The sequence below is a fragment of the Notamacropus eugenii genome, chromosome 1 (assembly GCF_028372415.1).
Source record: "Notamacropus eugenii isolate mMacEug1 chromosome 1, mMacEug1.pri_v2, whole genome shotgun sequence".
NCBI lineage: Eukaryota > Metazoa > Chordata > Mammalia > Diprotodontia > Macropodidae > Notamacropus > Notamacropus eugenii.
In genome coordinates, this window is record NC_092872.1 from 196803826 (window position 1) to 196830108 (window position 26283).

At 36.0% G+C, this 26283-nt stretch overlaps 1 protein-coding gene across 2 annotated transcripts in view; it reads right to left on the reverse strand.

Annotated features, from left to right (window-relative positions):
• Positions 1-26283, reverse strand: part of PDZD8 (PDZ domain containing 8) — a 124081-nt gene that overhangs the window by 36147 nt on the left and 61651 nt on the right. For both annotated transcript variants that reach the window (XM_072623666.1, XM_072623655.1), the window contains exon 3: positions 22834-22936. In XM_072623666.1, coding sequence (XP_072479767.1) covers positions 22834-22936 — 103 coding nt within the window. The remainder of the gene's footprint in view (positions 1-22833; positions 22937-26283) is intronic.

A 26283-nucleotide genomic window follows, 5' to 3' on the forward strand; every position in this document is an offset into this window, starting at 1 on the left:
ATGTGCTAATTATAAGCCTATCTTACTGAAGCTTAGCTACCAAGAATTTGTCTTATTTAGGCCTTTGATCTTCCTTTAAACCTCTACAAAGTACCATGAATATGAAAGGATATAATGTTTGTTCAAAGTCAAACAAGGCCACATTGTTAAGCATAAGTTATAGTGCACTTTGTTAATTCACAGGTACGGAACTTTTAAATGTTTCTTTATTTGTACAGATTTTTTAAACTAAGTTAATTAGATGTTATAAAATGATTAATCAGATGACTGTTAAAATGTAATACGTAGACTTAAAGGCAGTAATGAATTATACATGTAGTTCAACTGAAAGGAATTACAAACTACAACAATAATGAAGATGATTTATTAATATTACTGGATTATTAGTTATTTATAGTAATAGTTTACATTTAAAGTGCTCTAAAAAGCATTTTTCCTCCAATAATACCTTATTAACAAATACAAATAATGAAATATGAAAACAAAAAAAGAAAAAAGTGATTGTTGATAATGTACAACAGAAACAAGTAGATTCCTTTGAAATGTACCTATCTTAAAATATTATAACAAAAATCAAGCAGTTTCTCTGGACACCTTTTGCACTTTTTGCATACATTTGTCCAAGTTTTGTTGCTGCTGCTGTTGTTTTTGAGTTGGAGTTAATGTATATAAGGTACAACCTTCATTCAATTTGTTTCAACAAGCATTTATCAAGTGTTTACTTAGAATGTGGCATACGTGCCAGGATCAGCAAAGATGCTGAAAATACAAAACCCCAAACCAAACAAACAAAACCCTTGCCCTCAAGGTGTTCATATTTTAATGATAGGTAATATATCACCATTTGTCCCGCCATTCCTAAATTATTAGGAATACAATTAGTTTCTAGATTTTTTTCCTGTTAGAAGTAGTGTTGCCAAGAATGTTGTTACACAGTTATTCCTTTTCCCTCTGTCAATAACCTCCTCAGAGAATAATGCTAGTAGAAGGTTGATGCAATGAATGACATAAATAAGAACCATTCTAGTTTTTCCTGGGTGATTCTTTATTAAGGTTAAGGACAGGAAATTTCACTGATATAGGGAACAACCATGTGAAGAAACTTCCTCTACCATTGGTAGGTAGGTACTTTCTCTGCAACTTAGAGCCTTAAGAGATGCCTAAAACAGTGGTTTCCATTTAAAGAATTCATAAAAATGGTTCAAGGGGTTCACAAACATGGACAAAAGGATTCTGGCTGAAAATTCCTTAGTAGTACGTTAAATTGCCCAATTATGCAACAAATATATTTTTTTCTCTGTGACAATTAGCATGCGCATATTTGAAGCATTATAGTTTTGTTTCTGTAGCTCTTGGAAACTGTCATGATCAAGCTTACAATGACCTAGGTGTTTGTGCAGCAATTGTTACCAAACTCTGCTTCTGACTAAACACAGTATGTTCTCACAGTTTCTCAACCTGTCATCAAATTGTTTCCAAACAACCACAAGGGTTCCACAGTCAAGAGCAACCAAGCTGATCAGATGAAGGATGAATGCACCTGCCTTCATTGGCATTCTGTACATTGCACCAGGGTACCAGCTTCATTCTCCTCTGTTTTTCTGTAATTGTACCTCAACTGCTATGTAACCATATGATTAAAATGTTATAAATGATTGTTCTCGCAGCACAAAAGTCAGGCTTTCTGAAAATTATGATCACTGGGCATGTACATTAGAAGCTATTTTTGACATCATGTAGGACCATCATAAACTTCCTCAGAAACAAATCTCATATTTCCTCTCACATTTAAGGCTGTTTTTTAATTAAAACGTATCCTCCACTTATGTTGCTGCTATTCTTTTTGGCAGCTATTTCAAATGAACGGGCTGGCCACACTGATCAGTCATCTGGGAGAGCTTCTATGAGAATGTAGCTAGTGTGCCAGTGGTAGAAGAAAAGAAAAAAATGCATTTGAAAGAGATCTTTTTCTTACAAAGATTAGCATATATATATATATATATATATATATATATATATATATATATATATATATATATATATATATATATATATATATATATATATACACACACATATTTTTAAAAGCAACATGTGCAATTATTCTTTAAGTACAATTGTCATTTAATAAAGTACCTGTCATTAGCCAGTGGAATGGCAAATGTTTTATACTGTAACTAGCTACATCATTCCTCTGATTAGCTGGCTAAAAATAAAAATATTAATTTCCAATTTTAATCAAAAAAGCTTATAAAATTCTCCTACCATTTTTATTATGAATTTATGTGAGTGAGAATTTTTACTTTATTCTTATTCTAAATAAAAATGGTGAAATAAACTCAATACAGAACCAGATTTAAAACTCTCTGGTGTTGAGTCAAATATTGCAAACTTCTGTTTTAAAAGTTCAATATTTAAATTCAGTTTATATATCTTTATAATATTATGCTAAATATCTTCCAACTTGTATTTACTTCATGAAAATGTTACTTACATTTAACAAGATTTATAAAATAAAGAAAGTTAGTACAAAGTCTTATAGATCACATTTAATCATGGGGTCTTCCATCCTCCAGTCATCTAGGCTTGCAAACTAGGAATCATCCACTATTCTTTTCTCTCCACTTTGGCAGTCAATTGTCAAATCCACATAAGAAACATCCCTCATATGTGTATCCTTATTTACTGACACAACCACCACCCTGGTACAGGATCTCATCAGCTCACCTCTGGATTACTGCAAAAGCCTTTACTGGTCTTTGCTAGTAAGGAAATAACCAAGCATCACTTCACCACTGTTAAAATTTATTTATTGACTAGATCCCATATCACTGCTAAGGGTCCTCATCAATGAAGACTATATACAAAGTAACTTCTGGTTAGCACCAAGAGAGGCTGTGAGAAATTACACACCCATCCAAAAATTAAACTCTGTGTTCCACTAGATGACATGGATGATTAAACCATAAGTTCAATGTTTATATTACCTGAAAATAGCTATGAGAACAACGTCCCCTTTAATGTTGGCTTCCGATAAGATTCAAACCATATAATAGCACTCTTTCTCAATCAAAGATAGCACATACACATATGAAATGATTAACTTAAAATAATTTTTTAACTTTACTAGTCTTAAGATGAAGCAATTAGCAACCCTTTTAAAAATATGTTCACAAGTTTCATCACCTACTGTGGGCCTAAGCCAGTGCCTGGGGGTACACCCACAATGTGGATGCCAAAAAGGAAAGGATATAGAAAAGGAGTTATGACAGGCAGAAAGACAAGAGAGAGCAGTGTCACAAAAATCCAGAGAGTATCAAAGAGGAGAGAGCAGTCAACAGTGCCAAATGAAGCCAAGAGATCAGAAAGACAAGAAAGAAAAAGCAACTGTCCTCTAACATACCATGTGTTTTCTGAGGTCTGTGTTTCTGTTCAAGCTGTTCGTTATGACTGAAATTCCCCCTCTTATACCCAACCTGCTGCTTCCCTAACCATCCTTTAAGCCTAGCTAACTCCTTCACCTTTTCCCAATCTATAATGTTCACAGGTTCAATTTCACAACTCAACAAATATTCACTAAGTCACTAACTAACTCTGTGTGTTGGACCCATGCTAGTGATGGATACAAGAGCAAGAAAGAAAAGAGAGAGCACCTGCTCTCAAGAAGTTCATTCACATGGTTCTGAAAAAAGAACAAGGTCACAATATAATAGAGAGCATATCTGAGATCTCCTATCTACAATAATAGTATTTAAATGCTAGTGCTTCTCAGTGCCAAGCATAATGCTCTGCACACTGACATTTCTGAAATGTTCTTAAACTTAATTGTACATGTCTACCCAGATAAAATGTAAGTTCTTTGAGGGCAAGCACCATTTCATTTTTCTCTGTATCCACAGCGCCTAGCACATATTGAGTTTTTGAACGAAGTGATATAAAATAAGAACTTATTGGCCTCTCAGTGTGTAAACTTGTGAAAGAGCAAGAGTACCTGAAAGTATTAGTAATGTCTGTTAAAATAATTAAGTATTTGGAAATTATACTGGTAAAATCAGTCAAGAGGCAACATGCATTTATTAAGCACTTACTATGTGTTTGGCAGTGTGCTAAGAAAGCAAAGTTGGTGGATCCTAGACCATGTGGACATAAAAAGTAAAAGACGGAAATTTTTGCTATTCTAATTCCCTCACACAGTGGGTTTATTTTTCAACCTCTTAATGGTTTTTATTCCTTTTTCCATTGGAACTCCACTTCTCTTATCTGAGGTGAAGATTCTAAAACTGAACAAAAATTCTAGTAAACTGAAAAAGTCAGCCTGAAAAGTGGAGTTGACTACAAGCTGTATGAGTTAAAAATCTGATGTACTTGTTAAAGCAAAGTTAATGTAATTTTAAACTGCAGTAATAAAAGTTGTCCCAAGAACAAGAAGGCAGCAGTCCCACTGCAGTTAGTGGAGTGAAGACCACCTGAAGCAGTGTATTCAGATCTAGATTCTAAGAGTTATGATGACAAGCTGAAGCACATCTAGAGAAAGACAATCAGGAAAGGATGAAGAGTACTTAAAATCCTCTCCTTCAGGAGAAACAACCGAAAGAACTAAGGATGTTTAGAATATTGGAAAACATACTTAGTGAAAACATGACCAATGTTTTGAAATATCTTAAGAGCTGTCATTTGGAAGGTAGATTCAACCTTCATTGCAAGGCTTTAGAAAGTAATATTAGGAAGACTAATAGGCACAAGTAATAGGCAGAAGGATTTTGCCTTTGTATAAATAATGATCTTACTAATAATTTGAGAGTATCCAAAAATGAAACAAGTTACCTCACAGAGTTTTCTACCAGAGGAGGTAGTCAGAGACTAAGTAACTACTGTCTGGTATTCATTCATTATCTGGTAAAAGGCTAGTCTTTAACGAGTCATTAAAAACATTTTTAAAAGCTAGCGAACAATAACGTTCCCATCTAACAAATGTTCTTCACCCAAACTTATCTTACAATCAACACCAGTTCTCTTGCCTTTCTGATTTGTTGATGACACTATAAATTCCTTGAGTCAATCAAGCATCAAACCACAATGAGCTCCTGCTATCTACTCCCTCATTCTTTCAACTAAATAGTTGAAAAGTCTTGTTGATTCTGCCTCCAAAACAATTTTTACTTCTCTCCTCCCTTTCCATTCCCACTGCTACTACCCTAATTTAGGCTCTCATTACCAGATATTGCAAAAAGTCCCCTCATTCTGCTTCCAACTTCTCCTAGATACAAGCTATCCTATATACTACTGCCCAAATTAATCTTTCTAAAGAACAACTCTGACCCAGTCACTCTTCCATAAAAAATGCTTTCATGATTCTTTACTATCTACTAAATAAATATAGAACTGCTAAGGAGGGCATTCCAAGGACCCTCTCAATACAGGTCCCAACTTATTATTCTAGTTATATTTGTTCCACACGAAGTTTCAATGAAACTGCATCACACAAAGTTCCTTCAGTGGTTTCAGTCTTTCTATGTCATGAGCTGGAATGGCTCCCTTCCCCAGCCCAGTGAAAATGCTATCTAGCCTTTAAGGTCCAGCTCAGAAAATACCTTTGTGAAGTTTGATTTCTAACTGATCATACTCTCTTCCTCCTCTAAACCTTAACTGGGTTTTTGCCTCCAATACAGTAATTATAATATTACAACTTAGACAAAGGTTATTTGAAAAATTCCCCTTATCTACAATTGCAAACCCACCTCCATCTCAACCCCTATAAACCCTTATATTTATTTATGTTTCCTTAAGATTTCTTGTGTATTATGTTATCAGTTATTACTATAAAAATCTTCCATTTTACAACATTTTATAGCAAGTTGTGTGTGTATCTTTATATTACCAGCACCTAACATGATAGGCACTTAATAAATATCTATTGAATACTGAAACATTCAGAACAAACCTACAACTGGTGCTTAGTTATACTAAATGCTGTATCCAAACTTACACAGGAAGATTAGGATATAGGTTTCAAATCACTGTGCTTTCCACTAAGCCATGGTGCCTCTTCTAGAAGCAAGAGTAAAGCTTTTTGGGTGGTAGGAAGAAGATCTTTGTACATAACTACAACACACCTAAAATGCCTAACACAAGTTCCCTATATCTACAAAATAAGTACTTGATGAATTAATTCAAGTTTTGATCATGTAGTAAAAGTTGCTTAACTTTTCAACATTACAAACACCTGAACTTAGAACCAAAGTTCAATTTTTAACCAAAACTTTTAATGATAGAAGCAGAAATGTTATATAGGATTTATTGTTAAAGTTCAAAAACCTTCAATTTATTCACAAAAAAGATTACAGAATATTATATGTGGCTAAAATCTCAGTGCCCTTAATGTATTGCAAATATTACCAAATTGAACAAGAAGCAGGGTTTTCATAAAAAGTGACATTTTCCAAAAGCTTTATTTGCTTTAATCCTTCTTTTTCCTTTTGATAGGATTAAGCTTGTAAATGGCAAAACCGTTCAATAAGAACACCAAAATGCTAACTCCAAGGCATTTGGCTTTAGGTAGCTAAATAAGCCCACAGAAATGCCAACTGTGAAGCATTTGGCCTAATGTACTCATAAATGAGTTCCTCAGATACTTCTAATTTTACATTACTGCATAGTGTTTCCTAACAGCTTTTTTCAATGCTATGAATTTGTTGTACGTTAAAAGTACATTAAAAGTGACACTAAAAAGAAACCTATTTCATAAAGTCCGGGAATTGGATAGGACCCTCAGTGATTTAATCCCACCTAGGTTCCCAAAAGAAAATACAAATCCATGGCTTAGCTGAACTGTTTTTGTTATTGTTCTTAATTTTTGATTAATGGGCAAGTTTCATAGGTAGGAGGAAGAATATATTTACAAATAAAAATGATGTGAAAATAAAAGGCATGTCCTAATGTAGAAAAGGAAAAATAATGTCAAAGGTAATTTTTTTTTACTGTAATGCTATTTTCTAATGCCCATTTGGATTTGTCATACACTCATAAACCCATCAAAACGTATACTATTACATACGTAATGTTTTACGGTTTCTCCACGTAAAGTATTGCAATTCACTTCTTTAAGATTATGAAATTCAGTCATGCATGGCATTTGATGCCTTGCAGAAACGTTATTGCTGACATCTTCAGAAGTAGGTCTAATTAATAACTTAGATTCATTTTTCAGATCTAATTTTGCCACTAATATTTCAAATAATGGTTTCTGATTATAACAAATTTTGGGAAGATCTCCACGTATTAATTTATTCATTTTATCTTTGTAAATAATATAAAGGAGAATAAAAGTGCCTACAGCTGGGACCAAGTTATGAAGATTTTTAAAAAACCCCATAGATTCTTCTAGTTAAAACTGTATGTTATCTGTTGAAATTATATGTTTCAAAAAAATCCCAAAATTATTTCTCTGAAAAGTGACATCAAATGTTTTAAAGTGTCTGTTAAAAGGGTAGTAGATTGCTTTCTCCCCCTCTCAGGGAGGCCTGGCAGTTGGGATAAAGAGTTGAAAAACAGGGAAACAAAAGGTCCAGAGGAGATTAACCAAGATAGTGAAGGGTCTTGAGATGAAGACATATTAGGATCGGTTGAAGGAACTAGAAAAGGGACAGAGGGGAAGACAAAAGTTGTATTCTAATATTTGAAGGTTTGTAATAAGGAAAAGAGATTAGACTTCTTTTGTTTGGACCAAGAAGACTAAACTAGGACCAAAGAGTGGGAGATACAAGGAAGGAATGGAGATGACAGTCAGGAAAATCTTCCTAACAATTAGAACCAAAAGGAGGTTCCAAAAGTAGAGTGGCCTGCCTTTAGAAGTGGTGCTTTCCTCTTCCTCCTCTGGTGTCTGTCTGTAAGCAGGCTAGATGACTGCATGAATGGGTTGAACTAGATAACCACTGAAATAGATATCTTTCAACTCTTAAATCCTATGACTCTGCCAACTGAATCTTCCTAAAATACAGGTATAATTCTCTTAATAAAGGCTAACCCTTTATTAATCTCTCATTCGCTACTAATTCTCAAAATGTGAAATTCTAGGCCCTCCCATGACTGTGTAGTGGTGAATTAAAAAGCTCACTAAAGGAGACCTGATATTGTAGAATCATCACTTGAGAGGTGAAAGATAGCCTAAGAGAATATCTAACACAATCTCCTCATTTTATAAAGGCCTAGAGGTTGTGACTTGTCCAAAGTCACATATGTAGTAATCAGACCTGAGATTTAAATACAAGTCCTCCTCTGATTCCAAATTCACTGATTTGAATTTGAGATAATTCCCACCTCTTTTAGTCTCTAAAAGAGCTCTGGTTTGCACATTACTTCTAAGGTCCCAGTTTTGAATTCTCTAACAAATTGCATGATTCATTCTTATATAGGTTCATCAATCCCCCATACTCTTCGCCTTTCCATTCCATCTCACCTCACCCCCTAACATTTAACCTTTTCATGATGGCTAGTAATCTCTTAATCTGATTAACTACTACAGCAAGTCTTTATCACAATTCTAACTGCTGCTTTGTGATGTTTTACATGTAGTGTTTAAGTCATATAAATCTTTTGTTATTATTTTTTAGCATGAATGTATTATGTCCTATTTCTCAAATGAGATTTCAAGCTTCATTAGATCTAGGGCTATGTCTTATACTTCTCTGAATCTTCCCCTCCCCCACAATTCTCCATGTCTTACATATAGATATAGGAGGTGCCAATACCACTACTAGATCTGTATACCAAAGAGATCAAAGAAAAGGGAAAAGGAGCTATATTTACAAAAATATTTATAACAACTCTGTGGTGGCAAAGAGTTAAAAATTGAAGGGATGACCATCAAATGGGGAATAATAGCTCAACAAGCTGTGGTGTATGATGGTGATGGAATACTATTGTGCTACAAGATCTGATGAGAGGCAGCAACTCAGTTGAACTCTCCCAACATTTTGCTCCAAACTACTCTAAAAGAATGTCTCAAATCAAATTTTGGAGGAGCAGAGCCAACAAAAGGTCAGGGTAATACATTTTTTAAGCCTAAGACAACTTAAGAGACTGTCAGGGGAGGTCTATTACACTGGGATAGGGACTGGCCTTCATCGCAAACAGCAGGAGCACCAGTGATGGGCTTGAGAGGTGGCTATGGCACTGGCAGCAACAGCAGCTTAAGTAGCTCTCAGCCCAGAGACAGTAAGGGAGTCAGACAAATAGATAGAATGAGAATATAGGGGGACCTTTTTTTGGCACTAACTTGCTACTCTGCTGCCCAAATGCAGTTGGGTCACAGTTCCAGGACAGAGAGGAGCATTTATTATCAGTCACAAGGGAGCATAGGCACTGGTTAAAGTTCTAGAGCCAAAAGCAATATTAGTGCTTGCAGCTGCAGGGAAGCAGAGGCCCCTTCCTGGGTAAAGATCAGAGCACAGACCAGAAACATCGACCATACCACCTTGGAAGAACTGTAAAGTTTCAGATTCCCCCCACCCTGAACTAGCCCTGAAAACACAGGTATGAAAAAATCTGAAGCTTGGAACAGTGCTTCTCCACTCCCAGATGAGCACAGTCCAAAACTTTAACATAAAGCTCAAAGTCAAGAAAACAGGCTGAGAAAATAAACGACAGCAACAAAAAACTGGACTATAATAAAAAACTATTGTGGTGACATGGAAAAGAAATGAGAGCGATGCAAGAAAATTATGAAGCTAATTAATAACTTGGAAAAAGAGGCATAAAAAATATTGAAGAAAACAACACCTTAAAAAATACAAGTAGTCTACTAGTCAAAAAAAAAAAGGCACACAAATTCACTGAATAAAAGAACTCCTTTAAAAGCAGAATTGGCCAAATGGAAAAGGAGGTTCAACAATTCATTTTACAAAAGAACTCCCTAAAAAAGATAATAGCCAAATGGAAAAAGAGATACAAAAGTCCACTGGGAAAAGTATAAGCCTTCAAAAATTAGAAATGGGCAAGTAGATGCTAATGACTCTAGGAGATATCAAGAAACAATCAAAGTCAAAAGAAATGGTAGAGTAGAAAGACGGACCTGCTCTAGCTCTCCTCCCATTGCCCGTAAAATACCTCCAAAAAATGACTCCAAAGAAATTATAGAGCAGCAGAAACCACAAAATGGCAGAGTGAAAGAGATTTCCAGCCCGAGACAGCCTGGAAGGTCAGCAGGAAAGGTCCATTGCACCAGATTCAGAGCTGAGTGAAGCCCAGCCTTGGCAAGCAGTACTGCATGGACAGGAATGGAGAAGGCTTCAGCGTGCAGAATCAAGGGTAGCAGCTGAGGTTTCCAGATTTCCCAGTCTACAAACACCAAAGACAGCTTCAAAGGTCAATAAGAAAGCTCTTTCACCTGGGTGGGAGGGGTCTGGCCCTAGCCCTGGCCTCAGGGTAGCAGTACTTTTGGGGCCCTCACCCTCAAGACCCTGGGTGAATCAAGCAGCTGATCTAAGTCTCAGTCCTGAGTGGCAGTCCTGGGGTGAGGAGGAGTGCTGGCATGGTGAAGCTGGTGATGGCAATGGAGAGGGAATTCTACTTACAGATCCTGGGCAGAAAAAAGTGTTTATGGTTGCTCACAGATCAGAGCGCAAGCTAGGAGAAGAGTAAACTCTTCTCCCTTGATTGTGCCACCTTGGAGGAACTGAGAACTTACAGGTCCTTAGAGCATACCCTCCACTTGACAAAGGACTCAAAAGTCAAGTAACTGGCTGGAAAAATGCCCCAAAAAGGAGAAAAAAATAAGACTATAGAAGGTTACTTTCTTGGTGAAAAGGTATTTTCTTCCATCCTTTCAAAAAAAGATATAATTTTAAAAAAATTCCTCCCAAGCTTCCTCTTCTCCAAGGTAAGCATTCCTACTTCTCCAAGCCAATCTTCATATAGCATATGATCAAGGCTCTTCAACATTATTATTGTCTTCCTCTGGATCCTCTCCAGTTTACCAATATCTACGCTTCTTAAATTGTAGTATCCAGAATGAATACTATAATCCAGAACAGAATACTGTGGGATTATTATCTCCTTCTTCCTTAGAAGGTATGCCTCTATTAATACAGCGTAAGAGTGCATTAGCTTTCGGCTACCATGTCCCATTATTAATTTATGGTGAGTTTGCAATCTATAAAGGCCCTCAGATTTTACTTCAGACATACTGTTATTCTGTCATCTCAGCATACCTCCTATTTATCTTCTATTTAAATCTTCTATTTAAAAAGCTGATTTTGAAAACCTGCCTAAGATTTTACATTTATGTCTACAAAATTTCTCACTAGATTTGGCCCAGCATTCTACCTTGTCAAGATCATTTTAAAAACTACCATCCAGTTTCTTAGCTCTCTCTCCCAATTTTGTGTCATTTGCAAACTGGATAAATGTGTCAACTATGCCTTTATCACTTTTATATAGGACAGCGAGGTAGTGTAGTGGATAGAGCACTGGGCTTAAAGTCAGCAAAACCTAAGTTCAAATCAGATCTCAGGCATTTACTAGCTGTGTGATCCTGGACAAGTCATTTCACTTCTTTTTACTTCAGTTTCCTCAACTATAAAATAGGGTTGATAATAGCACCTACCTCCCAGGGTTGTTACGAGGATCCGATAAGCTATCTGTGATGCATTAAGGACAGTGTTTGGCATAAAGTAGGTGCTATATACATGCTATCTATCATTACCACCATCATTGTTGTTATTAATTCCAAGGCACTGAAAACAAAAACAGTATAAGAGGACCGGCTTCACTTTTTATATGAGAAAATGTAAAATGTATGCCTAAGATTATTAGTAATTGGGTAATGCGAATGGGGTAGACCTGAGTATGATGTGATTCTAAAAAAGTAAAACTGTTTAGGAAAAGGTGAAAAGAGGAATTATTTTATACAAATGAGGCACAAGAGGAAGAAATGACACAGAGGAATTAGACGGGGGAGGAAGGCGAGTAGTTCTGGAGTCCTACTCTTATCAGGAAAGGGAACAATACATACATATATAAATATATATACATATATTATCTAGAAGGGTATATCTTCTAAATTCAGAAGGAAATAAAACACTAAGGGGATAGGGAGCGGGGTCTTTGGTGAGGGGAGTTAGGTTAAGTAATAGGTGGGCAAAGTAGTGGGTAGAAAAAAAGTAGAGGAGTTAGGAGGAATAGAAAATAGGAGATACACATAAACATAAAATAAAATTCAGGAGTAGGATTTGTTAGGGAAAAAGGAATAGAGATAGTAATCATGATCTCAGATAAAGTTAAAGCTAAAGTAGATTTAATCAAAGGAGAAAAACAGGAAAACTATATTATAAGCCAATTATACTAATCAATATTGTTTTAGACTATTTAAAATAACTGATAGTATATAAGACTGGAATACGGCTGTGGCACAGGAAACTATGGGGACTTAGAAAAATATGGAGATAGGAGGGCAGAGCCAAGATGGCGGAGTGAGAGCAACGACTCACCTTCACTCTTAGACAAACTCCTTTGGATACCTCTGAAAGGAGAATCTGATTAAATTTTGGAGGTGCGGAATACAGTGGGAGACACACTGTGATGCATTCAGAGCCCAGGCTAGACTGGAAGGTCCACAGGAAACATCTGTTCCACTGGGGTGAGCCCCCAGCGCACAGCGAAGCGTGGTCAGTGCAGCGGAGTGGAAGGGACCCAAGAAACCTGAGAGCTGTGGGCGGAACCGGTGGAGCAGGAGACAAGCCAAACCAAGCCGGTGAGAGTGGCTGAGCGCCAGATATCAGCGCAGCAGCTCCTGAGACCTTCAGCCTGAAGATTAAACTTTGGTAAGTCACCTACTTGAATTTCCGGAAGCCAGGATGGCAGAGTGATCAGTAAATGCTCTCTCCTCACCCCCTGATGACTGTGAAAGAACCATAAAATATTTCCCCAGAAAAATCCTGGATCAGTGGGAACAGCAGAAGGGGGCAAATAGTCTCATAACACCTGAGGCTAGGAAAATAGCTAAGGGGGATTCCTCCTACTGTGGTGGAGGCGAACTGAAAGGACAGAGGACCCAGGGCAGAGAAAACTCACACTAGGACCCAGGCAAGCCTCAGCGCCAGGAGAGGAGTCCCAGGAGGGGTGGGAATATGCATTAGCATCTAGGCGTGCCTCAGCCCTCCAGGGGAAAAGGGAAGACAATAGGGAAGCTGGGATCACCATCCCCTGAGCTTGCCTTTGCCTCAGTTCAGCTGAGGAGATCTCCTGTGACCAGACCACTCCTCCCACACACTTAACAAGCTAACCCCAGGGTTGATCCTGGAAACCAAAAACCTGCTTTTAGCTTTTTCACACTGCTCAACACAAAGTTCTGTAGCTTCTGACTGAAAGATCCAGAAGCTACAACACTCAGTCAACATCATGAACAGGAAAAGGCAGATGAAGGGTAAAAAAACCACAGAATCTTTCTATGGGAATAAGGACCAAAACACAAACACCAAAGAGGTCAGAACTGAGACTGTACTTCCATCTGAAACTTCAGAAGGGACTATGAACTTCTCCCAAGCACAAGCATCTCTCCTGGAACAGCTGAAGATGGAAACAGAAGAAAAACTGGCCAATGATTTTAAAATTATAAAAAAAGAATTCACTGATGAGAACATCACTTTGAAAAGGAAAATTGAACAAATAGGAAAGGAAGTTTAAAAATTAACTGGAGAAAATAATTCCCTAAAAGGAAGAATTGATCAAATGGAAAAGGAAACCCAAAACCTAATTGGGAAAACTGGTCAAATGGAAAAGGAAACACAAAACCTAACTGGGAAAATTGGTCGAATGAAAAAGGAAGTACAAAAATTAACTGGAGAAAATAGCTCCTTTAAGGGAAAAATTGGTCAGATGGAAAAGGAGATGCAAAAGTTAACTGAAGAAATCAATATGATAAAGATTAGAATTGGGCAAGTAAAAACTAATGACTCAATGAGACAGCAAGAATCAGTCAAACAAAATCTAAAGAATGAAAAGATAGAAGAAAATGTAAAATATTTAATTGGAAAAACAAATGACCTGGAAAATAGATCCAGGAAAGAAAACTTAAGAATTATTGTCCTGCCAGATACCCATGATGAAGAAAAGAGTCTGGACAATATCATCCAGGAAATCATCAAGAAAAACTGCCCAGAAGTGCTAGATTCAGAGGGCAAAATAGTCATCGAAAGAATCCACCGTTCCCCTCCCGAAAGGGATCCCAAACTCAAAACCCCAAGAAATATTGTTGCCAAATTCCAGAGCTATCAAGTGAAGGAGAAAATACTACACGTAGCCAGAAAGAAACAATTCAAATATCAAGGACATACAGTCAGGATCACACAGGACCTTGCAGCTTCTACATTAAAAGATAGAATTGGAACCCAATATTCCGTAAGGCAAAGGAGTTGGGACTTCAACCAAGGATCAACTACCCAGCAAAGTTCAGCATAACATTTCAGGGAAGGAGAAAGTCATTCAACGAAATAAGGGATTTCCAGAGTTTCCTGACCAAAACGCCAGAACTCAATAGACAATTCGATCTTCAAATCTCAAGAGAATCATAAGAAGGTAAACAGGGGGAGAAAACAAAAGCAAAAACTTGTTACTCAATTAGGGCAAACTGTTTACCTCCCTATAAGGGAAGATGGTACCTGTTAATCTTGAGAATTGTGCGGCTATTATGATAAAAGGGATATACATAGAAGGAACGGGTATAAAGTAAATGATGTCATGTAAAAAATATGATTTAAGTATGAGAAGGGATTGTAATAGGAGATGTGAAAAGGAGGAAGCAGAAAATGGCAAATTATATCACAGAAAGAAGTACAAAATTATAGTAGAGGGAAGGAGGGGAGGGAGATGAGCATTGTTTGAGAGGTACTCTCATCCGATTTGTTTAAAGAAGGGAACGATAAACTTAAGTAGATAATCCTGACTAGCTCTATAGGCAGTAGGAGGGGAAGGGGGAAGAAAGGGGAGGGAGGCTAAAAGGGAGGGAAGAAGCAATAAGAGTAAAGGGGAGGAAAAGGGAGGGGGGCTAAAAGAAGGAGGGGAAGGCTGCAGGAGGAGGTGGTGAAAAGTGAATACTATTGAGGGGAAGGGAGACGGGAAAGCTAAAAGCACAAATGGAGGGAAAGAGGATGGAGGGAAATACACAGATTGTAATTGTAACTGTGAATGTGAATGGAATGAATTCTCCCATAAAACGGAGACGGAGAGCAGAATGGATTAAAAGCCATAATCCAACAATATGCTGCTTACAAGAAACACATTTGAAATGGGAGGATACACATAGGATAAAGGTCAAAGGATGGAGCAGAATATATTGTGCTTCAGCTGATGTAAGAAAGGCAGGAGTAGCAATCCTAATCTCAGACAAAGCAAAAGCAGAAATAGATCTAATCAAAAGAGATAAGGATGGAAACTATATCCTGCTAAAAGGCACCATAGACAATGAAGCAATATCATTACTAAACATGTATGCTCCAAGTGGGATAGCATCCAGATTCCTAGAGGAGAGGTTAGGGGAGTTGAAGGAAGAAATTGACAGCAAAACTATACTAGTGGGGGACCTCAACCTCCCCATCTCTGAACTTGATAAATCTAACCTCAAAATAAACAAGAAAGAGGTTAAGGAGGTAAATAAAACTCTGGATAAGATAGATATGATAGATCTTTGGAGAAAATTGAATGGGAATAGAAAGGAATATACCTTTTTCTCGCGGTATATGGAACATTTACAAAAACTGACCATGTACTAGGACATAAAAATCTCACAATCCAGTGCAGAAAGGTAGAGATAATCAATGCATCCTTCTCAGATCATAATGTAATAAAAATTACATGTAATAAAAGGCCATGAAAAGATAAACCAAAAATCAATTGGAAACTAAATAATCTAATCCTAAAGAAGGAATGGGTTAAAGAAGAAATCACAGAAACAATCAACAATTTCATTCAAGAGAATGACAATAATGAGACAACCTACCAAATTGTATGGGATACTGCAAAAGTAGTTCTTAGGGGAAGTTTTATATCTTTGAACGCCTACATAAATAAAATAGAGAAAGAGGAGATCAATGCATGCAGTTGAAAAAGCTAGAAAAAGAACAAATTGAAAATCCCCAAGTAAATACCAAATTAGAAATACTGAAAACCAAAGGAGAGATTAATAAAATAAAATTGAGAAAACTATTGAATTAATAAATAAAACCAATAGTTGGTTTTATTAAAAAACTAATAAAATTGATAAGCCTTTGGTCAATTTGATTAAAAAAAAGAAAGAAGAAAATCAAATTACTAATATTGAAAATGAAAGGAGTGAACTAACCTCCAATGAGGAGGAAATTAAAGCAATAATTAGAAACTACTTTGCCCAACTTTATGCCCACAAATTCGATAATCTAAACGAGATGGATGAATATTTTAAAACAAATTGCCCAGATTAACAGAAGAGGAAGTTGAATACTTAAACAACCCCATCTCCGAAAAAGAAATTGAACAAGCCATCAATGAGCTCCCTAGGAAAAAATCTCCAGGGCCAGATGGATTCACAAGTGAATTCTATCAAACATTTAAAGAACTGTTAATTCCAATACTATGTAGACTATTTTTGAAAATTGGGGAAGAAGGAGTCCTCCCAAATTCTTTCTATGATACAAATATGGTTTTGCTACCCAAACCAGGAAGAGACAAAACAGAGAAAGAAAATTATAGACCAATTTCCCTAATGAATATAGATGCAAAAATTTTAAATAAGATTTTAGCAAAACAAATACAGCATCTTATCACGAGATTAATACATTATGATCAGGTAGGATTCATACCAGGATTACAGGGCTGGTTCAATATTAGAAAAACTATTAGCATTATTGATCACATCAACAACAAAGCTAACAAAAACCAAATGATTATCTCAATAGATGCAGAAAAAGCTTTTGACAAAATACAACACCCATTCCTATTAGAAACACTGGAGAACATAGGAATAAAGGGAACTTTCCATAATATAATAAGCAGTATCTATCTAAAACCTTCAGCAAGCATTATATGCAATGGGGATAAGCTAGATGCATTCCCAATAAGATCAGGGATGTCCATTATCACCACCATTATTCAATATGGTACTAGAAATGTTAGCTGTAGCAATTAGAGAAGATAAAGATATTGAAGGAAACTAAGTTATCACTCTTTGCAGATGATATGATGATTTACTTAGGGAATCCCAGAGATTCAAGTAAAAAACTACCTGAAATAATAAACAACTTTGGCAAAGTTGCAGGTTACAAAATAAAACCACAGAAATCTTCCGCATTCCTATATATTAGCAACAAAGTCCAACAGCAAGAGATAGAAAGAGAAATCCCATTTAAAGCTAGGGTAGACACTATAAAATACTTAGGAGTTTACCTGCCAAAACAAACCCAGGGATTATATGAACACAATTACAAGACACTTTTTGCACAAATAAAGTCAGATTTAAGTAAGTGGAAAAACATCAGTTGCTCATGGGTAGGCCGTGCTAATATAATAAAAATGACAATTCTACCTAAATTAATTTACTTATTTAGTGCCATACCAATTAAACTATCAGATAATTATTTTCTAGAGCTGGATAAAATAATATCAAAATTCATTTAGAAGAATAAAAGGTGCAGAATATCAAAGGGACTAAGGAAAAGAAATGCTTGGGAAGGTGGCCTAGCTACCAGACCTCAAATTGTACTATAAAGCAGCAATTATCAAAACCACTTGGTATTGGCTAAGAAACAGGGAGGTAGACAAGTGGAATAGACTTGGCACTCAAGACACAGTAGGCAAGGAATATAGCAACCTCCTGTTTGAGAAATCCAAGGACCCCAGGTTCTGGGATAAGAACTCACTGTTTGACAAAAATTGCTGGGAAAACTGGATAACAGTGTGTTGGAAATTAGGCATAGACCCATGCCTGACACTGTACACAAGAATAAAGTCCAAATGGGTACATGATTTAGGTATAAAGATTGATACCATGAATAAACTGGAGAAGCAAGGAATAGTGTATTTATCAGATTTATGGAGAAGGGAAGAATTTTTTACTAAAGAAGAGATAGAAAGCATTATGAAATGCAAGATGGATAATTTTGATTATATTACACTGAGAAGTTTTTGCATAACCAAACCCAATGCAACCAAAATTCGGAGGGATGTAGTAAATTGGGAAAGAATTTTTACGGCTAAGCTTGGAGATAAAGGCCTCATTTCTAGAATATATAGAAAACTGACTCAAATGTATAACCATACAAGTCATTCCCCAATTGATAAATGGTCAAAGGATATGAACAGGCAATTTTCAGAGGAAGAAATTAAAGACATCTATAATCACATGAAAAAATGCTCTAAATCACTTTTGATTAGAGAGATGCAAATCAAAACAACTCTGAGGTACCATATCACACCTATAAGATTGGCAAACATGATGGAACAAGAAAATGATAAATGCTGGAGAGGATGTGGGAGAGTTAGAACACTAATTCATTGTTGGTGGAGCTGTGAGCTCATCCAACTATTCTGGAGAGCAATCTGGAACTATGCCCAAAGGGCTACAAAAATGTACATACCCTTTGACCCAGCAATATCACTACTAGGACTGTATCCCCAAGAGATCATAAAAATGGGAAAGGGTCCCACATGTACAAAAATATTTATAGCAGCACTCTTTGTAGTTGCCAAAAACTGGAAGTCAAGGGGATGCCCATCAATTGGGGAATGGCTGAATAAATTATGATATATGAATGTAATGGAGTACTATTGTGCCATAAGAAATGATGAACAAGAAGACTTCAGAGAGGCCTGGAAGGACTTATATGATCTGATGCTGAGTGAAAGGAGCAGAACCAGAAGAACTTTGTGCACAGCAACGACCCCAGTGTGCAAGAGTTTTTTCTGGTATACCTGGAATTTTGTAATAACGCAAGAACTTCTTAAAAAAAAAAAATTCCAGTGGTGGTTTTCTAAGGCAAAACGCCTTCCACACTCAGAGAAAGAAATATGGAAGTCATTCGCAGAATGTAGCAGATCATGTTTGTGTGTGGGTGTGTTTTTGGGTATCATGTTTTGATTTGTTATATGATTTCTTCCATTTATTTTAGTTCGACTACATAGCATGACTATAGTGAAAATGTACTCAGTAGGAAAGTATATGTAGAACCTATACAGAATTGTATGCTGTTGTGGGGAGGAAGGCGGGTAGTGGAGGGTAGGTGTGGGGGGGATAAAATCTTAATTTTATGGCAGTGATTGTAAAACATTAAAAAATAAGAAGAAAATAAAATTTAAAAAAAAAGAAAAATATGGAAAGACTTGGATCTATGAAGGAAAACATCCACCCTCAGAGAAACAGAGAACAAACAAGTACAGTACAGTCTTACATAGATACTTATGAATGTATATATCTATATGAGCATGATTATAGATATCTGAGTACATGTATGTGTATGTAAGTGTATGCATGTATGTGTTTGTGTGTATATGGATGTGTGTATGTACATGTGTATATATTATGTGTAGATGTATGTGTGTATAGATATACACACACATAAAAATATATATCCACACTTAATTGTAGCCTTTGGAGATGGGGAGGAGTGGGCGGAAGGGGAAAAAAGAACAAAGCAAAAACTACACAGCAGAGAACAAAAGAAAACTTAGAAGGAAGCAAAGAATAGATGGACAGTTTGGAACACAATGTGTAATATTTATTATGTAGGCTTTCTTAAAATGGAAATGTATTGCTGTATATTTTGAATCCTCTTTTACATTCTGCTGTGCATATGGCAATGCTTTTTTTCTTTTCTCATTTTGTATTAAAGTTCACAATATTTCTTTTTTTCTTCTTGCGTATTTGTTTTAGTATTTAAATTTAAAATAAACTAATTTAAAAATAAAAGAGTCCATAACCATGCACAAATCCCTCATATTGGAAATCTTCTTCCAATCTGACTGAACCATTTTTTCCACAAAAATTACATAAAGGAATATAAAATGCTCTCCTAACTTTTATAGCATTCTCCTAAGCTATTAGTTTAGTAATCGCATCAAAACTGGAAATAGGTTAGTCTGGTAAAACTTGTTCTTAAAGGCTCTTTCTGATCACAGTGTCTTCTCATTAACCATTTCATTCCTTTAGTAATACATTTTTTGAATTTTTCCAGGAATGAAAGCCAAGTTCTCAAGGGCCTATATAGTTTGCCTCTAATTCTATTCTATTCCTCCCTTTTTGAAAATTGCTACAATATGTGTGCTGTTTTCCAATTCTGTAGCCTTTCTCCCATTTGCTTACAACCTCAAGCATGGCTCAAACAATCAACCTCCCACCCCTCCCCCCAGTTATTTATTTCAGCACCAGAAGAAGTATTTCTTCTGGGACAGGAATCTGAAAACACAGAGGGCAATATTGCTATATTACTGTCTCCTTACTAGCCACTGTAGCCCGTACATTCCCATCCAAAGGTAATTCTCATTTAGCAGGGTAAAACATAAGACAAAACACGGGCAAAATAAGGGCTGAACAGCTCTGACTTCCCTGGTGTCAGTATTTATTGTCTCTCATACTGAACAGTAGTCTTATTCCTTCCTTGAATCTCTTCTTTTATACAATCTAGTATTTAAGGACAAAGAAAAAAAAATAGCCTCTTTTTCTATCTATTCTTGCTTTAACCTTTTGTACATGGTTGTGGGCTAGGGAATTTTAGTTGCTAAGTACTCTGCATATCATTTCACTTTCTTTTGACAATTTCCTCTTTTTCAAAATTATTTCTGTTTGCATCTGGTATTTTCATTCTTGAAGGCTTCTTATACTTCCTGGCCTTTCTTCAAAGGATGTTAAGTCTCTAGGGATCAACCTATCCTTCCTCCGGTTCTACCTATACTTTAAAATGTGTTCTCACCAAATCAAAGGTACATGGTTAAACTATTCCTGACTTTCTTCCGTCAGAAACTCTTAAGAGGCAGAGACTACTCTCCCAAAGATTCCCATTATTTTCATCCCAGGAACCATTTCCTCCCTATTGGCAAGAGTCTGATCCAGAAATGAATCTCCCTTTGTTGGTTCCTCCATCAAAAAAGATGAAAGTCAAGAAACCATTCACTGGGGAAGTTGCTTTTTAAGGAATAATTTAAATTTAAATGAAAATGAAATGTTATTTTGTCTTCATGGAAACCAAGAATTCACTGTGGATCATGATGGGGTTATGTTTAAGGTAAAAGATGGCAAGACTACCTTCCAAAAAACATAGCATCTCATAAGCCCTCTCACTGTGGTTCCAATAAAGGAATTTTTTTTCAATTACTTGTTTAAAATATCTCTGAATGAGATGATACTGTGATACTGATGAAGAGGACTACTTTTCCTCTATTTGCAAATGCTATTTTCTTTTTTAGATATAATCATGGCTTGGTGACACTGCCACCAACTGCTGAAAACACGAATCACACTGAGTTTCATTATAAACATTGAGAGCATACGCCTACAGTTTTATAAAATAATTAGAAAGAAATGCTTTTAAAAGACCATCTTTTTATAAAAGCCCTCAGAGTCATACTGATACTAAGCATTCTTTTCACCTACACAATAACAAAATATACATTTAAGATGTTTGGAAGCTTCTATACAGAATCCATAATCAATTTACATACCAAAATCATCATATGATAGGAGAATTAAATTCGTCTTAACATGAATTTCTTGCTTGACATTATAAGTACCTTTTCTATTTCAAAGCAATTTCTTCTATTTCCAATATAAAATCCTGAAGAATTTTTAGAAAGAAAACCACAAGGGAAAGGGGAAAGAAGAAAAGAGAGAATCTGGAAATTAAATTTTCTAAATGAATGTTAAAATTTTTTGTTTACATGTAATTGAGTAAAAAAGTAAAATAAAAAATAGTTCCAAAAAGAGAAACCACATAATTCTATAAACAATGCTACTATGAAATATCAAGAAATACAAAGGCATAAACATATAAAATACAGGTATGTTAAACAGTTCAGAATAACAGCAATTAGCCTACTAGAATAAAGCAATTAATAAGTGATTACTTTGAGAATTGCTAACCTAAAATATTTGCATACAACATAAGGCTTAAAGTTTCTCTTGTTTTTACAAGGTCTGAAATTCTTACACTGTAAGATAATAAAACATGATGCTGTTTGCTACATAAGCAATTAAGGAATGGAAGCCAGGTACTGTATTTTAGGGCCAGTAATTGATTTCTGAGGACCCCAGATGAGCAGTCCAATTTCTCCATTTAAAAATAACATATGCTATACACTTTGAGAATGCATCTCATATAAGATGATGTTTGTTGTATAAGCAAACCAAATAATATGTATTCATATGGTTCATTATGAATACTCTATCTGTAATACAATAGTAACATTGATATAATAGATAGAGACATATATAATATATAAAAAACACCTGATACATATTATCTCATTGGTCCTCATAACAATCCTGTCAAGTAGGTGCTATTATTATTCCCATTTAACAAATGAGGAAGCTAAGGTTGAAAGAGGTTAAGTGACTTGCCCAAGGTCACACCTCTAGTAACTACGTGAGAGCAGATTTGAGGTCCTATTTTACACCCTATGCTCTATCATCTATACCATCTCTCTGCTCTAATGCACATACATCCACATACATAGTCTAAATATGTTTGATATTACTAACAGAACTAAGGGCACAAAGGAAAAAATAATTAACTTGAAGACTGAGCTTCTCATCAATTTATTTTGGTGATCCACAGCAACATTTGACATTAAAAGTAGGTTTACATAAAGCTATTTTACCGTCTTAATAGAACTCCTTTGTTTTTCTTCCCAAACACCACTGCTCAACTCAAGTGTGCAATGAATATTTGTTTCTCTTTCATAGGATCCCAAAATCAGTAACCTGCAATATAAAAATGAAAAAATGGGCATGGGTTATTAGAACAGTTATGCTCATCTTTACAAATCTTTCACACAGCCATAAAATACTCAACACAGCAATACAATCCCACTCTTTATTGCCAGTTTAGGTAAACAGAATGGAAACTTCAAATCAAGTTCTTGCTGCACCCTCTAGTGGAAAAAAGATATATGACCAAAATCAGGCAAAGTTCTTACTATAATACATATACATACACAGAAACTAAACTCAATCAAAATGTATTACCTACTTTTACAGCTAAGGCAGTGACTCCAATTAAGGTGAGTTATAGCAATCATTTATTCAATAAACATGCACTTATTAAGTGGCTACTATGTTCAAAGAAGGTACTATGCTAGTCACTGAGTATATACAAAGGCAAAAAATTAAACAGGTCTACCTTTCCTAAAGTATTGAGAGATTATTTTTCTTATTTTAAAAAAACAAAAAGCAATCAAAGGTATTTTCGGGGGATAGGGGATTCAAATTCTTCACAAAAATAATAAGTACTGTTTGGATGAATCTTTTGAGTACCAGTGTTTCTTTTAGAATAGCTATGCTTATTCTCACAGAAATCATAGCAGTTCCCGGACAGTGGAGAACCAAAGAAATTCTTAAGTTTTCATGTCATTCAGGGATACTGTATTTCCTTCATTAAAAACTAGAATTTTCGAACTGTAAACATAACACAATGTGATAATTATTGTGCTTCTGGCATTAAAGGAAATAAAAAGTATAGAAAACATGAAAACTGTTAATCTCCTTAACTTCTACTCTATCTTTGAAATCACTGTGTATATACCAGATCAAAAAATTAATCTGAGAATAAATCAAATAGCTCAATCAATCAAATAAATCAAAGAATAATTTGACATTTAGTCTCTTAGTCTATGTGACTATTTTAACTGCTACACAACTGAGAATATAAAAAATATTAGAGAAATAAGAGGAAGTTAGAAATTTCAAAAAAAAAAAAATCTTCACCATTGTCATGGTATACCTGAATGCTGAAATAGATAATGTCCTAGAATGAAATGAGATGCAACACTCAGTCACAAGGAATCTGTGAGGCTGGTGCTTCAAGTTTTAACATTAAAGTATTATCAATATGGTAGGTTAACTGTAGCTGGTTTTTCAATATGCTCACAACAGCCATTATTTTCCATCTAAATACAAAATACCAGGGATTACATATCCTCCTCTTTCATTTTACTCACTCAGTGGGGCTCTGCTGCCACTCTCTGGTAAAAATAGTTAACTTTCAAATGAACTACATAATGCAGTCTTCTATACACTAGCCAGTTAGAAAAATCATGAAATCATTTGTGGTCTACTTAATGAAGAATTCATATGAAATTCCAATATAAGAAGAAACACTGCTAAAAATTTCTATAAAATTTTAATTCAACTAGGAAAATTAAATAAAGCAAGGCCTTTTGGTGAGAAGCTATCTCAAAAGTCTTTTGGTAAGAACCTAATTCCTGACAATCCATTAAGCCTCAATTCAAATGACAGCTGTTTTGTGAAACATTTACTGATTCCCTGACAAAATGAAATTCAATATAATAGGCAATTTATTAAGCACCTGCTATGTATATCAAATATTGCTTTTGTGTGTTCATCCTTTGTTGCCAAAGAAGACCATGCCATCAGAGAAATGATGACATGACTTGCACTTGACTTTACTTTGACTGAGGGAGGGCTGTGCAGGTCACCAGCCTCACTTCTCCTCCAGAATCATATGAATCCAGTGACCAGATATTCAAAAGGATGACTGGAGGTGACCCAGGATAAGGCAAATGGGGTTACGTGACTTGCACAAAGTCACACAGCTAATGAGTGTCAAGTGTCTGAGGTGACATTTAAACTCAGGTCCTCCTGACTCCTGCACTGGTATTCTATCCACTGCACCACCTAACTGCCCCATCAAATACTGTTTACACTCAACAAGAATTACAAGTTAAGGAGCTCACATTTTATAGAGGAATAAGTAAATACAAAATAAACATAAGGTCAATTAAAAGTAATTTCATGAGAGAAAAAAAGTTAACAACTGGGCAAGGAAGGTGGGGACTGAAAGGCCTAATTTTAGGAAATGGCACTTGAGCACAAGCCTAAGATGGAGGATAGAGATTCCAAGAGATATTATGTAGTGAGTAGCATTCCAAGCAAGTGCTCAGTCTATGCAGATTCAAGGAGGCAGGAGACAGAGGGAGATATATATATATATATATAGGTAAGTTTGCCAATGTGACTGGAATATACAGTCAATGCAGGACGGGAAACCATGTGAACTTAAGATAGATTGGAGTCAGATCACAAAAGGCTTTAAATGCTAAAGGGAGAGTACGAGTGAGAAAGTAAGCCGAACAGCCAAGATGTGTGACTTCATGGAGTATCAGAATGCAGAGTTCAAGGAGGCCTTCCATCTGTTTGACCAAACAGGGAATGGAAAGATCTTCTACAGCCAGGATGGAGCCGTGATGTGAGCCCTGGGTCAGAATCCCACCAATGCCGAGGTGCTCAAGGTCTTAGGGAATCCTAAGAGTTATGAGATGAAAGTGCTGGACTTAGAACACTTTCTGCCAATACTGCACACTGTAGCAAAGAATAAGGACCAGGGCACATATGAAGACTGTAGAAGGGCTTCTGGTATTTGATAAGGAAGGGAATGGTACAGTCATCCTCATCACCCTGGGTGAGAAGATGACAGAAAGAAGTGGAAGTGTTGGTGGCAGGGCATGTTGTATCAATCTGAAGTGTTAATGAGGCATATCCACTGGGGTGAAGGGCCCCATGGGGCGGAGCCAGTTCCGATGGTGCTGAATGGCTGATAACAACTCCCCTTTCCACAAAGAACCCCCTACTTCAGTATGAAAATCATCTTCTTGCCCCTGAAGCAACTAACTACATTTTCAGAGTTACCAACCTCCTTACTTCCAACCCGCACCATATGTCCCCATTTGCTCTCTGCTTTCACCAAATAAACTTGCTATCTGCTCCTTTAAAAAAAATGTTAAAGGGAAGAGTTTGTTTTACCCTTGAGCTGGGATTTTTAACCTTTTTTGTATCTCGGTCCTCTTTGGCAATCTCATAAAGCCAATGAATCCCCTTCTCAGAAAAAAATTTTAAATGATTGAAGAATATATCAAATTTCAGTTAGAGGTTAGTAAAAATAAAGATACAATGTTTTCTCTACTCAAGTTCACATAACTATCCCAAACTCCTTATTCAGGGACTTTCGATTAAGAACCTCTACTCTAGGGGAAGTAAGGAGCACCTGTCCTTCCTGAATGGGGAAATATGGTCGGATCCATGTTTCAGGAATA